We start from the raw sequence: 24,901 nt of genomic DNA on the forward strand, positions 1-24,901 counted from the left end.
GCCTATCACGGACATCCGCTCATTCTCATACTACGGACGACGATGAGAGGATGTCCGTGATAGGCGGAACACAGGCTGCTGGGAAATTGAGTGTTCCGCCTATCACAGGCGGAGGCGCGGCTTTTGAATTGTAGAATGGCCGCCGAGAAGAGCGGCGATCCATCGGCACGACACGGGACGGAGGAGGCACGGGACGGAGGAGGCACGGGACGGAGGAGGCACGGGACGGAGGAGGCACGGGACGGAGGAGGCTCGGGACGGAGGAGGCTCGGGACAGAGGAGGCTCGGGACGGAGGCTCGGGACACACACACAAGGCTGCACGGACACACATACAGGGATGGATGGATGGACACACACACACACACACACACACACACACACACAGGGATGGATGGATGGATGGATGGATACACACACATACACACAGGGATGGATGGATGGATGGATGGATACACACACACACACACACACACACACACACACACACAGGGATGGATGGATGGATGGATGGATACACACACACACACACACACACACACAGGGATGGATGGATGGATGGATGGATACACACACACACACACACACACACACAGGGATGGATGGATGGACGGACACACACACAGGGATGGATGGATGGATGGACACACACACAGGGATGGATGGATGGATGGACACACACACAGGGATGGATGGACGGACACACACACAGGGATGGACGGACACACAGGGATGGACAGCCATGTCTCACCCTCGGCTTATACACGAGTCAATAAGTTTTCCAGTTTTTTGGGGGTAAATTGGGGGCCTCGGCTTATATTCGGGTCGGCCTATACTCGAGTATATACGGTAATACAAAGCTGCATTACTGGGTGTCTTCCATATCTGCCCAGAGTTTGGCTTTAAAGGCAACTTCTAGTGGAGAAGGGCTACCATTATTTATTCTGAAAATGCCACTCATCTGATTGTCTGTACTTTGAAACACTGATCTGTAAAAGCTGTTGGATAGAGCGGTGAATAGTCAGACACAGGTTCTTATTGTTGTCCATGTCCCAGCTAAGTAGATTCTATTTGTACTGCTGACCATTGCCCCTTGAACAGTAAGTGCCAGACAATTAAACACGTTCGAGTTGTCACCAGAACGAGAACTAAGGAGAAATGTACCAATGAAGGTAATTGTTTCAATGGGAACTGTCTAAAATAGAAATGACACTCACTTTACAGGAATTTCCTTTCATTCCCTGTTTGTTCTCAAGGACAGGAAGTAAAGTCAAATACTCCCAATAGGACACAGACAGCAAAAAAACTATCTGATAAAAGCTGTATCCTTCCCTATTCAAAACTAAAAATTTAAAATGAATTGGCTACCCATGCAAAAAAGGGCATAACTTACCAGTTTGGGGATAAACAGATTGCAACAGTATTTTGAGGGCCAAGAATATTTCCCAATTGAGCAGGAATCTACCTACCATTCATTCATTATAAGGCATGCTTTTCATATGTAGCTGAAGTCCTACTCCACCACTGGCCAACATTTGGGGCTCCTGTCATCTATGGTTCCAGAGATACAAGGCTCCTTGTGCAGCCTGTCAGAAGCAGCCAGTTTAAATACAAGCTGGCACACCCTGTTTGCAGCAGACAGGGGATGAGCTCACAGTGCCTATTACTTCTTGTCGGAGGCACTGAACTCAATGGACAGCTTGGAGCCTTGGACCAATGGTAAAGTACCATTAGCCCAAGCTGTCCGATAAAAATGCTGCAGTGGAGGCACGCCTCTCACTGCAGTGTGATAGAAGGGACATGTGTCTAAAAGACACATGCTCCCTTCCAGACCAGCCCTCTTAACTACAAGGAAAAAGCATGTGTTTATGGGTATAAGATTTACCCATAATATTTTTCTAACACAGTTAAGGGGGAGAATGAGAATCTGCTGCTACTGAAAATGTACAAGCTAAACCCTATATTACTATGCTATAGGTTAGAAGATAATTTATCTATTTACTGTGAAATTACTGGTTTGATGTTTTTTATAACTTCAAACTTCAGTAATTTGTCCATTAAGCCACCTGCTTGAGTACAGTTTTTGAAAATATAGTAAATTACTTTAAAAATAATATAGAATTCTTTGCATATTACTTACGGTAATTAACCCCTTGCCTTCCAGGCCAATTCTGACACTTCTCTCCTACGTGTAAAAATCATCATTTTTTTTGCTAGAAAATTACTCAGAACCCCCAAACATTATATATATATATATATATATATATATATATATATATATATATATATATTTAGCAGACACCCTAGGAAATAAAATGGTGGTCATTGCAACTTTTTATGTTACACGGTATTTGCGGAAAAAGTTTCATGAATAAAAAAAACTGCTAAGGTTAGCCCAATTTTTATTTTCTTCTTGTATATGAAAGATGATGCAATGTTGAGTAAATAGATACCTAACATGCTTTAAAATTGTGCACACTTGTGGAATAGCGCCAAACTTCAGTACTTAAAAATATCCATAGGTGACGCTTTCAATTTTTTTTGACAGGTTACATGTTTAGAGTTACAGAGGAGATCTAGTGCTAGAATTATTGCTCTCACTTTAACGTTTGCGGCGTATGTAACCTGTGTGTATCTGGCTCTGATACTAGCCAGTGCCTCACCAGCCACTGACCTCACCGCAAGTCCCTGCTGTGCACAATGGATTAAAGCGGTCCGCTGATGTTGCACTGTACTTTAATGCAAAACCCCTCCTTAGAAGAACAGCTATGTTCCCAACAGCTCTGTTATGTTATATTAAGTATTTTTCCATGAGGATTATAGCACAATTTGAAATCTTACCCTGCAGTCATCCAGCGTGACCTCTGGCTGAAACTGGCCTCCCGCCTCAAATATCTGTCCATTCCAAGCCTTGAAGCGCAAGGGTTTTGGGGAGACTTTGTCTGAGGTGATTCCCCACACAGGGACATTAAGGCAGTGGATAGTTATGTGCTGTACTGCTTCTGAATTAAGGAGGTGAAGAAAATTCATTTGAACCCGGCCAACGTCGAAAACCAACTGTAGAAAGACACAACTGTTACTCTAGGTCCATTATGTGTAAATATGGTAAATGTATAACTGATGTGGACGATAGCATCACATTGTTACAGTTAGCAGGAGCTTCATAAATATTGGTATTTTTTTGCCTCAACTTCATTCTTTGAGCACTTCTACATGCAGCCACCAGTAACCTTTAGTTATAGTTCATCACAAAATTATGCACACCTAATAATGTAGCATTAGCATTTTGAGATGTGGAGACTAGTCACCTGAGCTGGCTAGTTGTGCACTGGGCGACTTCAATATCCCCCCCTCCAAAGCACTATATGGCAATATGCCAAGGTTAATTTTAAGAGCAAATACAGTGTTGAACATGGATTATTAACAGAACAGTAGGGCAGTAAGGGAAAGAGGAGTATGTGAAGCTGGGTGGGGGCAGCACATTTTATGTGAACCAGTGAGGTACCCCAAGGCACCGTCTTGAGACCAATTCTATTTAATTTATTCATAAATGATATAGAGGTCAGTATAAACAGCTCAATCTCAGTTTTTGACACACAAACAAGCAGGGCAATAACTTCACATCAGGATATAGACATTTTCCAGGAAGACCTGAATAAAATAATGGAGTGGGCAACTACATGGCAGATGAGGTTTAATGTTGAAACTAGTAAAAATAAAAATTTATAATAAAAATGGCATACATATATCCCCTATTTTGTAGATGCTATAACTTTTGTACAAACCAATCAATATACGCTTATTGCAATTTTTTTTTTACCAAAAATATGTAGAATACAAATTGGCCTAAACTGATGAAGACATTTTTTTGGGGGGATATTTATTATAGTAAAAAACAGTTTTTTTTCAAAATTTTAATTTTTTTTTGTTTATAGCGCTAAAAATAAAAAACGCAGAAGTGATCAAATACCACCAAAAGAATGCTCTATTTGTGGGGGGGAAAAAAAGGATGTCAATTTTGTTTGGGTACAGCGTCGCACAGCCGCGCAATTGTCAGGTAAAACGACTGGTCATTAAGGGGGCAAATCTACCAGCCCTTAAGTGGTTAAATTGCACAGGGGGTTCTTCACTGTCAGGGCAATAAGGATGTGGAACTCTCTTCCACAACTGGTGGTGTCAGCGGGGGCTAGTGATCTTTTTAAAAGACTCTTGGACGTGCATCTTAGTGAACACAACATACAGGCAAAAATGGAAATGATTAAAGACATTGACACATACACCTTCACAGGTTGAACTGTATGGACTAACTTTCCTTATAGATATATTTATATAATTTTTTTAGTCTTCATTTGACCTCTGGAAGGTTTTACCGTCTTAATGACTAGGGCATTTTTTGTTTTTCAGCACTCCGCTGCTTTAACTGCTTGCCGACCAGCCACCGCAGTTGTACTACAGCAGGTTGGCTCGGCCTGCACGAATTGCTGTCATTGTATGTCAAACGCATACATGGCGATCTGTGGGCACACGTGCCCATTCGCTAGCCGGGGAACCAACAGGTCCGGCAGACTAAATGTCCACCTGCAATTACGCCAAGGAGAGGCAGAACAGGGGTCTGCCAGTGTAAACAAACCGATCCCTGGTCTGTCAGAGGAGTAGAGCGAGATCGTCTGTTCCTAGTGATTAGGAACAGCGATCTCTCTCCTCCTCCAGTCAGCCCAACCCCCATACAGTTAGAAACAACTCCCCAGGGAACATATTTAACCCCTTGATCACCACTAGTGTTAACCTTTTCCCTGCCAGTGTAATTTATACATTAATGAGTGCATTTTTATAGCACTGATCACTGTATAAATGTCACTGGTCTGAAAAAAATGTCAAACTTGTTTGATCTGTCCACCACAATGTCGTAATCCTGCTAAAAATCAAAGATCACCAACATTACTAGTAAAAAAAAAAATCATAAAAATGCCATAAATCTATCCCCTATTTTGTAGATTCGTTAACTTTTGCGCAAAGCAATCAATATACGCTAATTTTTTCTACATTTTCGCGTATTTTTTGTTTATAGCGCAAAAAATTTAAACTGCAGAGGTGATCAAATACCACCGAAAGACAGCTATTTGTGGGGAAAAAAAATTACATCAATTTCATTTGGGTACAATGTTGCACGACCTCACAACTGTCAGTTAAAATGATGCAGTGCTGCATCGCAAAAAATGGCCTGGGTAAATCCTTCCGGGGCTGAAGTAGTTAACTGGTAATTGCTCGGTCATACCATACTGTACGCAAATAAATTTAGATAATTTTTGCTAAAATTATCTTTCTTTTGCTAAATAATTTAAAAAAAGTTTCTGTTATAAAATTTTGCAAACAAATAATCTTTTTTCATAAATGTAGGCCAAAATGTATTCTGCTACATTTCTCTGGTAAAAAATAACCCAAATCAATGTATATTACTTTGTTTGGGTAAAAGTTGTAGAGCAGTGGTTCTCAACTCCTGTCCTCAGGACCAACAGGCCAGATTTTAAGACCCCCTTCACACCGGGCATTTTGCAGGCGCTATAGTGTTAGAAATAGGGCCTGCAATCCTGCTCCATTCACTTTAGTGTGAAAGCCAGAGGGCTTTCACACTGGAGCGGTGCGCTGGCAGGATGTCAGGAAAAGTCCTGCCAGCAGTTTCTTTGGAGTGGTAAAGGAGCGGTGAACTCGCCGCTGCTCCCTATTGAAATCAATGGCGCAGTGCTGCATTACCGGCAGCCAAAAGCCGCTATTTCGGCGTATTGTGGGCGTTTTTAACCCTTTCTCGGCTGTTTTCTCCGCTTTTACCCCCCGCTAGCGGCCGAAATGCACTGCAAATCCGACACCGCCGACACTATAGGCGGCGCAGTGTGAAAGCCGTCTTGGTATTACCTCGAAGAGATGTAGACTAGAATACTGGAATTACTGAGCAGCAAATGATATCACCTTTCATCATTTATTTCAGTTTTTTTGCAAACCTGGCCTGTTGGTGGGTCCTGAGGACAGGAGTTAAGAGCCACTGTTATAGACTAAACTATGGTGTGTGTGTGTATATATATATATAAAATATATATTTGAAAACTGATCAGTCATTATGTACTGACAGATTATGTAATTTCTTGAGGCCTTAAAATACCCCCAAATTCCCCTCTTTTTTAAAAGCAGATAGTGTGAGGTATTTGGTAAACAGCATGGTGAGTTTTTTTGGAGTTGTAATTATGTGTCACTGTATTTTGGAAAATTAAGAAATCAAATAAAATGTGTTTTTTTTTACATACCATCACCGGTTTAGTACAGTGTCATCATATTACTGGGGTGGTGGTGATCAGGGATACAGTGACAGTATGTGAAAAAAAAAAATATTCAAAATTTTAAACATTTGTTTTCATCCTTTGTTTTTTTTTTTTTAGTCTTGGATAGAGTGGAGACAGATTAGAATGCATGCCAAATGTTATTGCTGTCTGTGTACCTGTTAAGTATATCCACCTTCTTTATTTGTGCTGTTTACCATTATCATTGAAAGTGAAAGTAAACGATACCAAATTTTGGGCTGTCCCTAGAAAAGTAAGAGTGGGGAAATCTTCCAATGGGGACACTAGTTTTGGTGACCTGGGGGTCCCCAACAAATTCCCTTAATTTGCAGGGATTTCCTCTCACTTCCTGTTTGGCTATAGGACAGGAAATGAAGGAAAATCTCCCCACTAGGACACAGATGGTGAAGAAAAAAATCTGACGGGGGATATAACCCTCCCTTGCTCTATCCAAAATTTAAAAAAAGTTTTGCCTATAGTTCTACTTTAAATTTCATGAATGGTTTTCCATTCATGACAGCTTGCTTACTATTGACACGCTGTGATTGGCTACAGTTAATCACATGGTACGGGGTGCTGTGATTGGCCCAGCTACCATGTAATAGCTGTGAGCAAATCACAGTATCACAATGGTAAGCAAAAATAGGATTTTTATAATGGCTTACCTGTGAAATCATTTTCCTTGAAGTACATCACGGACACAGAGCAGAGCCATAGTAATTGCTATGTGGGTTGTAGGCCACCTTCAGGTGATGGACACTAGTACACCCTATGACAGGAAGTCCACTCCCTATGTAACCCCTCTCGCTAACCTCTCTAATCTCAGTTTTTGTAGCAAAGCAATACACGTGTATACCAGAAAGGAGGGAGGGACCTCTGTGTCGCGTGATGTACTTCAAAGAAAAGGATTTTACAGGTAAGCTGTCATAAAAATCCTATTTTCTTAACTGTACATCACGGGACACAAAGCCATAGTAATTACTATGTGGGATGTCCCAGAGCAATGCTAACTGAAGGGAGGGAGATGCAACAAAATGAAGGCATTATGAGATCAGAGGACTTATACTGCAGCACACTGCGCCCAAGGGGGATATCCTCATGACTTTTTACATCTACCTGATAGAATCTGGTAAATGTATGGACTGAAGACCAAGTTGCGGCCTTGCAGATTTGAGCCATGGAGGCTTGGTGATACACTGCCACAAAGCACTAACAGCCCTTGTGGAGTGTGCTTTGATTTGAAAAGGTGGAATCTTCCTCTTTAAACCATAAGCTTGAACCATTGGTTGTTGAATCCATTTGGAAATAGTAGATTTCAATGCTGCCTGTCCTCTTTTAGGACCTTCAGGAAATATAAACAAAACATACATTTTTCGAATCTGAGCAGTCGCCTTCAAGTAGACTTTGATTGCTCTCACCACATCAAGAGAATGTAGTGACTTTTGCTGTAGAACCAGGTTCTGGAAAGAATGAAGAACAATATCTTGGTTTAGATGAAAACTTGCTTTACACTACCTTCGGTAGAAAGTTAGAATGAGGCTGCAATACTACCTTATCCTTGTGAATAATAAAATATGTCTCTTAACAGGAAAGAGCAGCCAACTCTGATACCCTTCTTGTAGAAGATATGGCTACCAGAAAAACTAGGAAAAATATATAATCTAAATATATAAACGCACTGATGGTGTTGAAAATGGGTGGTAAAAAATTGTAAGAAGAAGCAGCAAACACCATTGGGAGTGTTCCTACGAGACCGGAAGTGATGTCAGTGCCGGAAGTGAGTCACGTCAATGCATTTCTCCCTCCCACAGGGTCCTTTGCTGACGCCCTGTGGAAGGCGAAATGCACTGACGTGACTCACTTCCGGCACTGACATCACTTCCGATCTCTTAGGAACGCTCCTAATAATGTTTGCTGCTTCTTCTTACAATTTCAATGCCTGTTTTTAGCTTACTTTTGTAAGTATACCCTTTAAGCTTTCTTAGCATACTTCACTATTGGTCCCCCTTTTTTCTTCCTTTCTGGGTACCTGTTTTGTATGGCTGAGTATTTACAATGAAGGATTGTCTATCATTTCATCAATGAGCCTGCCATATGGTTCTAAGCCTGTATTGACTCCCGGACTGAAAATCTGGGTGTTGTGATTTGGTGAGTGGGGACACATGTGCGGGTGTCTTGGTACACCTGAAATGTATTCAACATTTTTTCTCTGCACTTTTTGCACACCAGATGTGAGGCATTCCCTGTGATTTTGCACATCAGTTGTGAAGCACCTTTTTAGTTTTATATCGACTGTATCTAGTTGTGAAACAATTTTTTTTTAGTTTATGTAGACTATATGTTTTTTGTCACCTATTATGGGTCTTTGTAAGCGCTGTATTTATATATTTTGTTACCAGAAAAAAATAGTTTCCTTGTCATAAGGACCAAGGGAATATGTTGTATCAGCTCAAAAGGCTGTTTCTGTAATGCTGACAGAACTAAATTCAAGTCCCAAGGGTTCAGGGGTGACCTAACCGGAGGATTAAGCCGCGTTACCCCCTGAATATAGCTACGAACCAAAGAATGCGAAGTGGTCGCTGAAATAATACCGATAAGGCTGAGACCTGGCCCTTAATAGTACTCAAAGCCAAATTCATTTCTAACCCCATCTGTAGAAAGTCAAGGATTCTACCTATGACATACTTCCTGGGGTGCCACCCCTTGGATTCACACCAGGAGATATATAATACAACTCTATTATATATGATTCTGGAGGTTGGCTTCCTTGCAACCAAGGTAGATACAATGACCTGACAGCCCATGCTTCTTCAGAATGTGTCTCAATAGCCAAACCATTACATTTAGCATTTGTAAGGTAGGATGGAATAGCGGACCTTGCGAGAGAAGGTCTGGATGTGGTGGTAGGCTCCATGGGTCCCCTACCGCCATCTTTATGATCTCTGCACACCAAGACCTCCTGGGCCACAAGAATCACTGACTTCCCTTCCTGCTTGATCCTGCAAAGAAGTCGTGGAAGCAGTAGAACAGGAGGGAATTCATAAGTCAGTGAAAACTGATTCCACTGAAATACCAAGGCATCTGTTCCGCAAGCTAGCGTATCTTTTATTCTTGACACAAAGTTGTTGATCTTTTTGTTGAACCTGGATGCAAACAGATCTACGTCTGGAATCCCCCATCTTTGACATATTGTCAGGAAGATATCGAGGTGAAGAAACCATTCTCCCGGGAACAACGGCTGGCAACTCAAGTAGTCTGCATGCCAATTCTCAATTCCTGGAGTGAAGACTGCCAACAGGCAAAGTACATTGTTTTCTGCCCAGGTTAGGGTACGATTCACCTCTCTCTGGGCCACACGACTATTTGTGCCCACTTGGTGATTGATATAGGCCACTGCTGTGGCATTGTCAGATTGGGAAATCTAGAGCTTGGACCTTCTTGTTCCAAGCCGATAGGATACTGTTTTGCAGCAGTCTTGAATGAAACTGAGCATAATGAACCACCTTGAATGAAGCCACCATCTTTCCCAACAACCTCATGCAAAGTCGAATAGAAGGATTCTTATTTGCCTTGACTACCTGAATCAGCTCCCTTATGTCACTGATCTTCGCCTGGGGTAAGAATACCCTCTTCTGGGCTGCATCTATGATCAGACCCAAGTATTCCAATCTCCTTGATGGTTTAAAGGAAGATTTCTCTAGGTTAAGAATCCAACCTAGGTATTCCAGGTAGTTGACTGTGGTGACTATACTTTGGTCTAAGCGGGCTACCGACTGGTCTATCAAGAGCAGATTGTCTAGGTACGCTAAAATCGTTATACCTTGAGCCCTTAATCTGGCTAGAGGAGGGGCCAGAACCTTTCTAAATATTCAAGGAGCAGTAGCTAGTCCGAAAGTCAGAGCTACAAACTGAAAATTAAGATTTTCCATCTCGAACCGTAGATATTTCTGGTGAGCGGGGAAAAATCGGCACATGGAGGTGTGCATCCTTGATGTCGATTGACGCCAGAAGTTCTCCACCTTGTAGGATGGAGACTAGTGATCGGATTGACTCCAATGTGAAAAGAGCAGATATTTAATAACCGGTTTAAATCTTTGAGCTCTTGAATGGGTCTGACATCTCCATTTGGTTTGGGTACCATGAAAAGGTTTGAATAAAACCCCAATCCCTGCTCTTCCATGGGGACCACCGAATGGGAATGTTTGTTCTGGGAAAACGAGGAGACAGGGATTCTTGGAACTAGTTTGTATCCTAGAGTAATTGAGGAAGCCACCCATTTTCTTGACACTCTTCCTGCCAGACCCTTGAGAACTGCAGAAGTCTCCCCCCCCCTAGAGCGAGTGGGGGTGCCCCTTCATAAGGAGGCTTTAGTATTTTGTCTTGTAGGTTTCCTTCCCCAGGACTTCTTTTGTCCTTGGGGTTGACCCTGAGGTTTACCTCTTGAATTTGACGGTGGAGGCCAATGCTCCCGCCACTGGAGAAGCAGCTCATTTAAATTAAATACGCTCCTTTTCCTAACTGGCAAAAGGATACTTTTCCCATTCGAAATTGTTTGGATGTACTTATCCAGATCATTCCCAAACAGCCATTCACCACGAAAAGGAAAACTATCCAGGAGCTTTTTTGCACGGTGCTTCGGCTGACCAATTTTTCAACCATAGTATTCAACGCTTATGCACCATCCCCAGTTTAAGCTTGAGGCCTGGAGAATAGAATCTCTCATAGTGTATATTGCAAAACATAATGCCCCTGGTAGCTCGGCCAAAACTTGAGCCTGCTGATCAGGAATAATTTTGAGCACCAGTTTAAACTGGTCTCTCAAGGATTGACATACATCAATTGCTGCCACCGCAGGCTGAGTTACTGAACCCCTGCCAGAGAAAGTGTTTTTTAATAGGAATTCCAATTTATTATCAGTTGGATCCCTAAGCATTTGAGCATTGTCTAACGGACAAGTCAAACATTTATTCACAGAGGATATAGCAGCGTCAATTGCTGGTATCTCCCATTTTTTATTAAACGTTTCCTCCATAGGATAAAGTGTTGAAAACTTTTTAGGAGGATAAAAATGCTTATCTGGGTGATCCCACTCAGAATACATAAGCTTTTCCAGTAATTAATGGATAGGAAAGGCATGTGCAGCTTGGGGAGGCTTTAGCGAACTCAAACAAGAAGTAGGCTTGTGAACTGACTCAGTTAAGGGTAGCATAAATGTGGAGCGGACCAATTCAGTAAGAGATTGTACCAAAAATCTTTCAGATTGTGAACCTGATCCTTCTTCATTTTGACCCCTCCAGAAGAGGAGTCATCAGCCTCCTCCCGGTCCCCTGAGAAAAATTCATTATCCCCGCCCCCAGTTCCACAGTTTGAGGGTCCTGGGTAACGGAAGGGGACCTATCATGCTTAGTCCCACTCTGGGATGCGATGAAAGCCACTAACCTCTGCTCCAATCCTAATATGGTTGAGGAAAAAACTTCTTCAGTAACGTAGACAGTGGCTGCAGTGTTGGAAACAGTTGGAACACCTGATGTGTCTGATGGCTTTCTCTGACCAACCACCTCAGATCTCTCAGGGGAGAATGCCATCTTAGAGATGAGTTTAGGCTTTTTATAGCTTGAAGGAGTCCCTCTTGAGCCCTTTTTTGGGGTGTTTCTACCCCCCTCGTCTGACTATTGCCTGATACACAAATGCAGAGGTACTACCAGAAGAAACCGCATCCACTGCTTGAGCAATAGTCCAGCAACTGACACTGCTATTAACGCTCAGCCTCATGCATTTAGTAAATGTGCCAAGGGAATGCCTGTGTCACCAACCTTACATGCCCCTTTTTGCTCTTGTGTCCCTCCGACAGCTGCAGCCAGAAAATAAATTAGTTTAATTTTTAATTTTAAAACATACTCCCGTGCTGGATGTTGACGCATGCCAACGCAGCGCTAAGCCCCGCCCCCTCCGTCACATCGAACCCCATCGAACCCCCCTTTTTCAAAAGAGCGTCTTTCTGGCACGGACCTCCAATCAGACGGAATTGGCATATGTATGTATGGGGGGTGTGTGTCAAGCAGGAGACCCAGTAATCAAACCCCGTGCAGAGGCGGTAAAAAATGAAGTGGCATCGCCGACCGGTCTGGCTTCCCCCTGTTTTTTTGTAAGAAAATCCTGGCCTGCTTCCCAGAGGGAATATGCAGCTTCTGCTGAGACAGTGTGATCTTTGAGGAAGCATGACAAGGTACGTGCTGTATACAGCCCCCAGTGGTGACTTTTAGGCTTGACATTTACTTTTTAAAGGAGATCATTCATAAGAAACTTAAAAATTCCTTTAGAAATCTCCACTTACGTTTCCTGACGCAGGGTTTTCTGTGGTAAAACCAACAGACCCAATCTTCACCCCTCATGGAGGGCTCTGTTTAAAAAACCTTCAGGAACTGGGGGCCCTTTTTAATCGGGGGATCCACACTCCTGGACCTGTAATAGCACCCTGCCAGAAAAAAACTTATGGCTGAAAAAAACAAAATTACTTGATCCCGGGGTCCAGCTTTCTAGAAAGAGAAGGGTTATGGGCTAAACCTCATTTCTTCTGCCACGAGGCCCGGGTACCATTCAATTAAAAAAAAAAAAACACTTTGAATGGATCCGGCTGCATGGCTAGCACAGCACATCTTTACTCATGACCAACACCTTAGACACTGGTGAAAAAACTACTCCCAGTAGTGGGATGGGTTATATAGGGAGTGGAATTCCTTTCTTAGGGTGTGCCTATGTCCATCACTTGAAGGTGGCCTATAACCCACATAGTAATTACTATGGCTCTTTGTCCCCTGATGTACGATGAAGAAACAGTCATGAATGAGTATTACACTTGGGCTCAGCACTTCAGCGAAAATCCACAGTAGATAACCACAAAAGACTAAACAGACTACAGGTGACCTGATTCTCCATATAACTTTTTCATCTCTCGTCCAGTCTGCTTTTCAGTCTCACCACTCTGTATTATTCACTCCCTACTTGTTCTCACAGTTGCATCCTCTCTCCTTAACCCCTCTGGTCCACTCCACAGCTTATATATATCACCCTCACTCCTGTCATCACCTTATTACTGCACTTAAGTCCTGCTAATTTTAAACCCACATACCAATAAAACCTCCATGACACTGACGTGTCACACTCCCATATCATCTCTCACTCCCTTTTGCTTCTCCTAACTTCTGGAGATATTTCCCCAAATCCTGGACCACCATCATTTACCTTTGGCCAACATACCCAGCACCCCTTATTCTCTGACAGCAGCTGCAATCCACACAGTATGGTTTCTATACCTCTTCTGCCTAGAACCAGCCTCCCCTTTTCCTGTGCCCTATGAAATGTCAGCTCCGTTTGTAAAAAAACTCACCTCTGTCCATGACCTATTTATGACAAACCCCTTCAACCTACTAACAATTATTGAGACCTGGCTTCAAGAATCTGACTTTCCTTCTGCTGCCCTCTGCCATGGTGGCCTCCTGTGGACTCACTCACACAGAGACAGACAATACCAGAAGCCTCAAAAAAATGTAACTGCACTCTTGAGCGTCTGTGGCGTAAGACTAAGTCACAGCAAGATTTCAGCCAATTTAAGTGCCCTCCAAAAATACAATTCCTGCTTTCACACTCTCAAACAGACCTACTTTATCACTCTCATGAATACCCGCTCACACAATCCCCATCATCTCTTTTCCACTTTAACGCTCTACTTTGTCCTCCATTACCTCTACTCTACTCACTGCCCAGGAGATTGCTAATCACTTCAAAAATAAGATTGATATAATTTGTGATGAGATCCCCACTGTACAGATATCTCCCTCACCTTACACTCCTGCACAAGCAATACTTCCCATGTTTAACCCAGCTACTATAGAGAAAGTCACTAAACTTTTTTCTAACCCCCACCTAACTTCCTGCCCTGTGGACCCTGTTCCTTCTCAAATATTACGGTCACCCTCTGGCTCTATCCCACACTCTAACTCATATCTTCAACCCCTCCCTCTCTACTGGCATCTTCCTCAACTCATCACCACCCCCTCATCCTCAAAAAAGTCAATTTGCTTGGTCTCCGTGGCTGCGCTCTTGGTTGGTTCGAATCTTACCCATCTCACCACAGCTTCAGTGTCATTTACAACTCCACTTCCTCTTCTCCAACTCCTTACTGTTGGGGTTCCTAAAAGTTCTGTCCTTGGACCTCTACTATTCTCAATCTACATGTCCTCCCTGGGTCAGCTGATAGAAATGGTAGTGGAAGCTATGAGGCTATGTTGAAGACACCCAAATTTATCTCTCTCCCCCTCAGTTCACCCCATCGGTCTCCTCATGCATCACTGATTTACTAACAGACATATCCAACTGGATGTCACATCCTCAAACTGAATCTATCTAAAACCCGAGCTCATACGTTTTTTCCTCCCCCATATGCCCCTTTCCTTGACTTCCATGTCAAGATCAATAGCACAACTATCAGTCTATCCACATATGCCAAGGTGCTGGTGTAGCCCTGGACTCTGAACTGTCCTTTCAGGCACACCTCCAATCCCTGTCCAAATCATGCTGCCTTCACCTCTGCAACATAGCTATATTACGTCCCTTTTTAACCAATGACACCACCAAACTTCTAATTCACTCCCTGGTTATCTCTTGCCTCTACTACTGCAACTCCTTCCTCATTGTATTATCTTTACATAGACTATCCCCCCCTTCAGTCCATAACGAATGCTGCTGCAAGACTCATCCACCTTACCAAACGTTCAGTGTGCTTCACTCCTCTCTGCCAATCCCTCCACTTCCACTCACCCAACGAATAAAATTCAAAGTACTAACAATAGTTTAAAAAGCCATCCACAACTCTGCCCCCAGCTACATCACTAACCTGAGCTCAAAATATCAACCTAGCCACTCACTTCGGTCCTCCCAAGACCTCATTCTCCCTTGTCACCTCCTCCTAGGCTCGTCCCTAGGGTTTCTTCAGAGCGTCTCCCATCCTTTGGTACTCCTACCCCAATCTGTTGGACTGTCTCCTAATCTATCCATCTTTAGACAATCCCTGAAAACCCTTCTCTTTAAAGAAGCCTATCCGGCTTCTAACTAATACACCATTTTACTTTCCCCATCAGCTCATCCCCCACAGCTATTACCTTTTGTATCAATTGGCCCTCTCTCTTAGATTGTAATCTCTAACTAGCAGGGCCCTCTGATTTCTCTTGTACCAAATTGTATTGTAACTGTAATGTCTGCCTTAATTTTGTTTAGTGTTGCGCAAACTGTTGGTGCTATCTAAATCCTGTATAATAATAATAAAAAAAACAAACAAACAAGGAAAGCCAAACATAGCGATCACATAATACCCCAGCAGCTCACTGATTGTACCGCTGCACATGCGCACCCTGATGTACCAGTATGTTGCAGTGTCTGCAGCTGCCAACTGCACAGTACATTTACTGTGAGTAGCACAGCATTTAAAGAAACTCAATCAATTTTAAAATGAAAATATTTGTATATATTAGAAAGGTGTACATTTTTGCATCATTATAAACGTAACAAGTTGTTTTTTTGTGTATACACATCTACAGTGGTGTGAAAAAGTGTTTGCCCCCTTCCTCATTTCCTGTTCCTTTGCATGTTTGTCACACTTAAGTGTTTCGGAACATCAAACCAATTTAAACAATAGTCAAGGACAACACAAGTAAACACAAAATGCAATTTGTAAATGAAGGTGTTTATTATTAAAGGTGAAAAAAAATCCAAACCATCATGGCCCTGTGTGAAAAAGTGATTGCCCCCTAAACCTAACAACTGGTTGGGCCACCCTTAGCAGCAACAACTGCAACCAAGCGTTTGCGATAACGTGCAATTAAGGTTTTTACAGCGTCCTGGAGGAATTTTGGCCCACTCATCTTTGCAGAATTGTCCTAATTCAGTTACATTAGAGGGTTTTCGAGCATGAACGGCCTTTTTAAGGTCATACCACAACATCTCAATAGGATTCAGGTCAGGACTTTGGCTAGGCCACTCCAAAGTCTTCATTTTGTTTTTCTTCAGCCATTCGGTGGTGGACTTGCTGGTGTGTTTAGGATCATTGTCCTGCTGCAGAACCCAAGTTCGTTTCAGCTTGAGTACACGAACAGATGGTCGGACATTCTCCTTCAGGATCTCTTGGTAGACAGCAGAATTCATAGTTCCTTTTATCACGGCAAGTCTTCCAGGTCCTGAAGCAGCAAAACAGCCCCAGACCATCACACTACCACCACCATATTTTACTGTTGGTATAATGTTCTTTTTATGAAATGCAGTGTTCCTTCTACGCCAGATATACTTGGACACACACCTTCCAAAGAGTTCCACTTTTGTCTCATCGGTCCACAGAATGTTGTCCCAAAAGTCTTGGGGATCATCAAGATGTGTTGTGGAGAAATTGAGACGAGCTTTGATGTTCTTTTTGCTCAGCAGTGGTTTTCTCCTTGGAACTCTGCCATGCAGGCCATTTTTGCCCAGTCTTTTCCTGATGGTGGAGGCATGAACGCTGACCTTAACTGAGGCAAGTGAGGCCTGCAGTTCCTTGGACGTTGTTGTGGGGTCTTTTGTGACCTCTTGGATGAGTCGTCGCTGCGCTCTTGGGGTAATTTTGGGCGGCCGGCCACTCCTGGGAAGGTTCACCACTGTTCCATGTCTTCGCCATTTGTGGATAATGGCTCTCACTGTGGTTCGCTGGATTCCCAAAGCTTTGGAAATGGCTTTATAACCCTTTCCAGACTGATAGATCTCAATTACTTTCTTTCTCAATTGTTCCTGAATTTCTTTGGGTCTCGGCATGATGTGTAGCTTTTAAGGATCTTCTGGTGGACCTTACTGTGTCAAGCAGCTCCTATTTAAGTGATGCCTTGATTGTGAACAGGTGTGGCAATAATCAGGCCTGGGTGTGGCTAGAGAAATTGAACTCAGGTGCGGACAACCACAGTTATAGTATGTTTTAACAAGGGGGGCAATCACTTTTTCACACAGGGCCATGATGGTTTGGATTTTTTTTCACCTTTAATAATAAACAACTTCATTTACAAATTGCATTTTGTGTTTACTTGTGTTGTCCTTGACTATTGTTCAAATTGGTTAGATGTTCCGAAACACTTAAGTGTGACAAACATGCAAAGGAACAGGAAATGAGGAAGGGGGCAAACACTTTTTCACACCACTGTATATTGCCAAATCAATAGGACTATAGCTGAAATTTAAAAACTGCTCTTGTCAAAAAGGTATTTACAGGTGTGTACATACACACTAAAAAAATGGTTTTGTGTAAGATATCCAGGAGATGCCAATCAATGACCTCCTACCTTGGATGTAGTTATAGGTCTCAGACATGTGTAACCACCTTGTGTGAAGTTACAGGTGACCTCAATTGTATCAGAAGAACAGCCAACATTAGGGTCAATCCAGTAAGTGCCTGTTGAGAAAGTCCAAAGTTACACCATGTATCCAAGCCCTGCACTATAATACATCAAATAAAAAACATCTCCTTACCATCTCCCATCTTTTGTTGGCAATTCATCAGATCACGGCAAACACGGGCAGGATTTTCTCTTGTGCCCAGCGGGTTCTTTATACTTTGGATGAGGCTACTGAGGTAGTGTAGGGTCTTGAAAATTTCTCCCCCGTGGTCCACCAGCATAAAGTCAGTACTCCGATAGGACTGAAATAAAAATTTTAACGTTTTTATGTCTTTCGATAAAAAATAAGGGTACACATTCCCTAAGGCCCCTTTCACACTGGGGCGGTGCGGGCGTCGGCGGTAAAGCGCTGTTATTTTTAGTGGCGCTTTACTGTCGTTTTAGCGGCGGTATGCGGCCGCTAGCAGGGCCGTTTTAACCCCCGCTAGCACCCGAAAAAGGGTTAAAACCACCCGCAAAGTGACGCTGCAGCGGCGCTTTGCTGCCGGTATAGCCGCGCTGCCCCATTGATTTCAATGGGTAGGAGCAGTGAATACACCGCTCCTTCACTGCTCCAAAGATGCGGCTAGCAGGACTTTTTTTCACCGTCCTGCTAGCGCACCGGGGCTTTCACACTGGAGTGAAAGGGGCCGGTTTTTTCAGGCGCTATTTTTAGCGCCGTAGCGCCTGAAAACCGCCTCGGTGTGAAAGGGGCCTTAAGTGCAAAATGTTAAATAAAAATAATATATGCTTTTACACATTTAAATGGTATGTACACTAATGCCAGAAGCCTGGTTAATAAAATGGAGGAACTAAAACTTCTAATACTTAAGGAGGACTTTGACTTCATAGGAATACTGGAAACCTGGTTAGACAGCTCACATGGCAGGCTTGGGACTAGCCAAGATTACTCCCTGTATTCAAGGGACAGAATAGGTAAAAGGGGGAGGGGTGTGCCTGTATGTCGAGAGTGATTTGATGTTGAATACGAGGCATGCCATTGCTAATGGGTTTAGTGAGGAAATGGAGTCTTTGTGCCTGGAGCTTCCAAGGGATGAAACACATGGTAAATTGATTGTGGGGGTATGCTATAGGCCACCTAATCATACTCTTCTTTAGGAGGCAGGACAATGTTCTAATCATGGGGGACTTTAACAATCCTGATATTGATTGGGCAGACAGAACTGCTCACCCAACTAAGGTTAAAACCAGTATAGTTAACTGTCTCATTTTATTGCAAGCAAATTAGTCACAGAGCAATATGGAAAGATATCGGGGTCCTGTAATGGTGAAGGCATATAGACAGGTTTGCTACTAGCACAAGGGGTACAGCTTTCCCTGACACTTTGGTAAATTTAAACAGTAAACCCCCCCCAAATGTTTTTTTATCCACTCAACTGTAGTGCTCTTCAAAGCACATACTCATCCATACAGCGATTCCAGTGTTGTCCCACTGCAATCTACTATTCAGAAGCTACACTGCAGGTCCCTCCCTGCTAGCTTGGTCCTCTTCAGCTGGCTGCCACTTCCAGGTGCGGACAGTCAACTCTGAGGATATGCCAGACCCGCCACCCAGCCACTCGGTGTACTGATCCTGCACCCTCCTGGGAGATGCGATGTAAGTATCCCAGGAGGCTGCAGGACCAGGAATGCATCATTCTGGCCTAGGCTGGACTTGTGGTGGGGCAAGGTGAAAAAAATTAAATAAAACAGATTAATTCCCAGCAACTTTTCTTGTGGAAGGGTGAGGGTGGGAGTGCTAAAGAAGATCCAAATTCCTTTTGGGGTTTAGTTTTGCTTTAATGTACCAACAGAGGGCACACTGGGGTATTTTCTCTGACCACAGTTACCACTAGACCCACAATGAAGGTCTTCATTTATGCAACACTGAATTCTGTCACTATGCAATATCCTATGATGGATTATTGATGTTCAAGTCTGGACTAACATCCCTTTAAAGCTTGGCAGTCAAGTGTTTCTGCATATTAATCCAGAGTCTTGCTATTAGTAGGGGCTGTCTTTAGTCTTTTAAGTCATGCTGATACTCAGCCCTAATCCAGTCATAACTCAGGCTATATAGAACATTTCTTCTGGATTCTGTCACATCCCTGAAGAAGGACTCCTTTTCAGCAAAATGTACTGTTTTTTTGTTCAATAAATATTTAAACAAATTTTGAAGAAACATTAGTTTCTTACTAGGCACTCGCCGTATCCAAAGAAGTCGCCAGGGTATGGATAACTCTGGTTTAGGTTTCAGATAAGTAGGAGCCTGGATTTGGTCTGAATTTGGTTTGTGGCCATATCAGGTCAATGATGTTAAAAGCTGTAGTATGGGTCTATATTCATATATAACTTTAGTTATTGAAATACAAGAAACTTAGTAATAGTTATAAGTAATCACTTCTATCTATATACAACATGTTTAATGCGTGAGACATCTGCTTCATTATGCTATGGGAAGTTGGCAACCTTTGTCCTTTTCATTTCATCAGTTGTAGCTATTGTTTTCTCTACCATATAAATATGACTGGGAGGCCAGTCCGGAGTTTGAGGTTTAATTCAGGACTGGAGAGTCTGAATCAAGTTGACTATCATCTCCAGGTAACTAATTTCTGAGATTGTGACTCCCCTGGATTGAATATGCTGTAATACATCTTTAATCGAAGCTAAGTAAACCTCTTATTACATTCTTTGTGTGTTGTGTCTTAATCCTTGCATTTACTGACTGCATATCTGAAAGGGTAAATATATGAATGAACCTATGAATACATGTAACACAGGATTTAACCCCTTATTACATAATCTACACAAGCATTCCTGCTCCTTTGTGTACATGCAGTTAAAGAGGGTGGGAAATACCCTGGCAGCAGTAAAGAACAATTCTGCGCTCATCCCTAGTTTCAGAGATGGGGGACACAGTAAGTTAGGAGCTCACTGGAATTCTGGCAGGAACACCTGCTATTTTTCTGTATATGTAGTTTTTTGGGGTAATGTATTTTGGACTCTACACCACCATAAATCATTTTCTATTTACCTTGAATCTATAAATAATGAATATAGCAAAGTTTTGATGCATTTTTAATTATTTTTCTGTGAATTTTATAGAACTGGTATGGTTGCCTAATATGTTTTAGAAACTGATACATTCAGATCAATTCGGTGTTAGAATGAAGGAACTAATCCCCAAAAACAGAATGTTAAATTCTAGTAATAAATCACAAAACTGAATAGAATAACAAAACCTTTGGCAGGTAAAACAGTCCCACATATGCATTTAGCTGCTTGTCTGGAGTTTTCACTGAGTGATGGGCTTCAATCGTTGAAGGGCCCATGACCAGGCAGCATAGGAGTATCAAGGCAATTAGAAAAGATGCACGTACCGGTCCATTGGAGTCCATAAGGGCTTGGTAATTTTCACTAATATCTTCTGTCCTCTGAAAATAAAAATTACATGTTGAAACAGAGTTTATTTAAAGTTTACATTGTCACCACACCCATTTACATAGTGGAAGATACATTCTTAAACAGTCCCGGGAGTAATACTTGCAGCGGCAAGTAAAATGTTTTAACCCCTATAGGAATTTTTTTTTTTTTTTTACTAGTTATGTTTAAGGATTGTTTCAACATTTTCCCACAACAAAATGAATAAACCTAAGAAAAATACTTGCCGCGCCATGCTTTTATTTTTTTACAGGAAACCGTGAATTACAGTAACCAATTAGAAATAAACATTCTGTTTCAAAACGATGAATACTGTCAATTGGTTTCTTTGTACATCAACAGCAGCTTTACATTACCAAAAAAGTCAAGCTATGAGTGGAACAGCCCAGCTAGGCAGAACCCCATGCTCTTTATCCCTGAGGCAGCATACACTGAGGTTTATTTACTAAAAGCAAATATACTGTGCACTGTAAGTGCAGATGCTCTAGTTCTGAGCAGTGGAGGCCTGCCCATAGTGTTTTTTTTATTTTTTTAAGCACCTGATTAGAGCCCCCCATCCATAAGGACAGACAGACGGGGGGGGGGGGGGGGAATGGCCACCTATTGGCTTTGCAATGGGGCCCCATCAGTTACCATTCTGGATATACCAACGTCTACTTTAGGTCTCTTGTGTGACTATCAAACAAAAAGATCCTGGATCAGCACTTTCCATGTTTTCCTTCCCGGAAACATCGGACTGTTAGAGAGGACTACAAATATTACCTGGCAGGGAGTTAAAGCTGATATCATTTTTTTTTTTTTTCTTAATCAGCACCAAGGACAGTGCTTCAATGGATGACAACTGTCCTAAGCACCAGGGGCTGCTCTGTTCTCTGAAAGCTTATGCTCTCTGGCACCCCCCCCACCCCCCAGATATTCCACAGAGCAGTCACCAGCACACAGGAGTCAGACGACACACACTATTCCTTCTAGGGGAAAAAAAAGCGAAACTTTCCTGGGTGTCATGGTAACTAGTCAGGTACCCAATCCGGGTGGCGGATTGGGTACCTGATTTTGGCAGGTACCCTCTCTACTGCTTCCGCTCCGACCACCTACGCGATCGTAGTGGAAGTTAGCCCCTCTACCTCTCCCTGCAGCTTCTTGCCACATGTCCCAGGAGACTGTGGGACCATGCATAGTGGGCAGCCAGCTGTGAAGCCACAAGGAATCACAGCCGGCTGCCCATAATTATAATGCCAGGGTCAAGTACCCAAAGACCAGCAAAGAAGCTGGTTCGGGCGAGAGGAGGAAAAGCTTTGCATTCAGGGTGAAGTTCTACTTGTTTGTCCACTTAAAAAGAAATGAAGGGTCTATATTTTTTTTATCATAGGTGTATTTTAAATATCAACCAAAAATCCTAAAAAAAAAAAAACACCTAAAACAAATGCTATAAAGTTGCAGTTCAGTGAGTGAAATAAGTATTTGAGCCCCAAGGTTACCAGATTTGCACACATCTCAGGAGGGATCCCTAACTACTTCAAAACAGGGCACGTTTACCCTCTTTCTGCCCAGGCCAATTTTCAGCTTTCAGCGCTGTCGTATTTTGAATGACAACATTTTTATCATTTTTTTTCCCCTACAAATAGAGCTTTCTTTTGGTGGTATTTGATCACCACTGGGTATTTTTCATTTTTTTCTAAACAAATTTTGAAAAAAAAAAAAATGTTGTAAATAAGTTTCCTCCCTCACTGACAAGCACTGATGATGAGGCACTGATGGGCACTCATATTTGGCACTGATAGATGGCACTAATAGACAGCACTAACACGCATTATTGATGGGCACTGATTGGCATCCCTGGTGGGCTCTAGTGGGCATCTTTGGTGGGTCTGCACTGATGGTCAATGCGTTTATTATCAGACCCCCCGCTGATCAGCTCTCCTCTACTCACGCCTTGTCAGTGCAAATAGAGGAAAATCTGACAGACTGCACTTCCTGGTTATGATTTACCAACTGTGGGCACAACTGATCACATAATATGTCACAGGCTCTTTCCTGGGATCTGAGATGCGGTGTATCAGAGCGACACACCGCACTACTGATCGCCATGCTGCGCACCCTCACGGGTATAATAGAGCCACTCCATGACCTTAATGTGCTTCTTTTTGAGCCTCTCCTTTATTGCCTTGGCAGTATGTTTTGGGTCATTGTCTTGCTGGAAGACTCATCCACGGCCCATCTTTAGTGTTAATGCCAAAGAGCTTAATTTTGGTCTCATATGACCGCAGCACTTTCTCCCAATCCTTCTCTGAATCATTTAGATGTTCATTGGTAGACTTCAGATGGGTCTGTACGTGTGCCTTCTTGAGGAGGGGGGACCTTGCGCGTGCTGCAGGATTTCATTTTGTTTGTTGACTGGGGTCCCAACTGCCTTGAGATCATTTACAAGATCCTCGCATGTAGTTCTGGGCTGATCCCACACTTTTCTCATGATCATGCTTACACTTGTAGCTTCTGGCTTTTAATAAACTGAGTGGAACTCTGCTTTAAATTGACAGGACTAATCTGTGTATCACATACTGCAGCTAGTCTGTGGGAGCCAGAATTATTGTTGGTTGGTAGGGGATCAAATACTTATTTTACTCACTGAATTGCAACTTAATTTATAACATCTGTATCATGTTTTTTTCTGGATTTTAAGTTAATAATCTGTCTCTATCAATTAACCATCTCCCGTCCCCGCTATAGCCGAAAGACGGCTACATCACGGACTTCATTTCCCAGGAGGGCATCCATAGACGTCTTTCCGTGCTCCAGCAGCCTGCGCGCCACCAGCAGGGTGCGTGTGGCACACCCTGTGATCAGTCGAGTCTATGAGACTCGGCTGATCACAGATCGGAGTAAGGGGTCGATCCCGACCCCTTACCATGTGATAAGCTGTCAGCCAATGGTAGCTGATCATGTGATGTAAACAGAACCGGTAATCGGTTATTCTTTCGTAGTGAAAAAAGCCGATCACCGGTGGCTGTGAGAGGGACATCAATCCTGATCGTGGAAAGCCTCTACAGAGGCTTCTGTGCCTACCAGCGCCACCTACCAGTGCCCACAGTGCAACCTCTAAATGTCACCAATCAGTGCCTCATCACCAGTACTGGCTATCAATATCACCTATCAGTGCAGCCTCATCAGTGAATATCAATGAAGGAGAAAAATTACCCATTTGCTAAATTTTATAACTAACCATGAAACTTTTTTTTTTCTTTCAAAAATTTGTCTTTTTTTTTGATTGTTTAGCAAAAAATAAAAACCCAAAAGGTGATTAAATACCACCAAAAGAAAGATCCATTTGTGTGGGAAAAAAAGGATAAAAATGTAATTTGAGTACAGTGTATCATGACCACGTAATTGTCATTCAAAGTGTGAGAGCGCTGAAAGCTAAAAATTGGTCTGGGCAGGAGGGGGGTTTAAGTGCCCAGTAAGCAAGAGGTTAAAATACACCTATGATAACAATTATAGACCCTCCATTTCTTTAAAAGTGGGCAAATCTACAAAATCTCCAGGGGATCAAATAATTATTTTCCCTACTATATGTAAAGTGTTCTTGGACCTCTTCTCTGTCTATAGTTGTGCTCATAAGTTTACATACCCTGGCAGAATTTATGATTTCTTGGCCATTCTTCAGAGAACATGAATAACACAAAAACTTTTCA

At 42.6% G+C, this 24,901-nt stretch overlaps 1 protein-coding gene across 3 annotated transcripts in view; it reads right to left on the minus strand.

Moving 5' to 3' along the window:
* Positions 1 to 24,901, minus strand: part of COL27A1 (collagen type XXVII alpha 1 chain) — a 752,882-nt gene that overhangs the window by 22,762 nt on the left and 705,219 nt on the right. For all 3 annotated transcript variants that reach the window (XM_077478787.1, XM_077478785.1, XM_077478786.1), the window contains 4 exons: positions 21,152 to 21,205; positions 17,866 to 18,034; positions 17,679 to 17,788; positions 2,840 to 3,055 (listed from right to left, as the gene is read on the minus strand). In XM_077478787.1, coding sequence (XP_077334913.1) covers positions 2,840 to 3,055; positions 17,679 to 17,788; positions 17,866 to 18,034; positions 21,152 to 21,205 — 549 coding nt within the window. The remainder of the gene's footprint in view (positions 1 to 2,839; positions 3,056 to 17,678; positions 17,789 to 17,865; positions 18,035 to 21,151; positions 21,206 to 24,901) is intronic.

This window comes from Lithobates pipiens, unplaced genomic scaffold (assembly GCF_037356315.1).
Source record: "Lithobates pipiens isolate NorthernLeopardFrog02 unplaced genomic scaffold, aLitPip1_a1.2 Scaffold_1, whole genome shotgun sequence".
In the NCBI taxonomy this organism is placed as follows: Eukaryota; Metazoa; Chordata; class Amphibia; order Anura; family Ranidae; genus Lithobates; species Lithobates pipiens.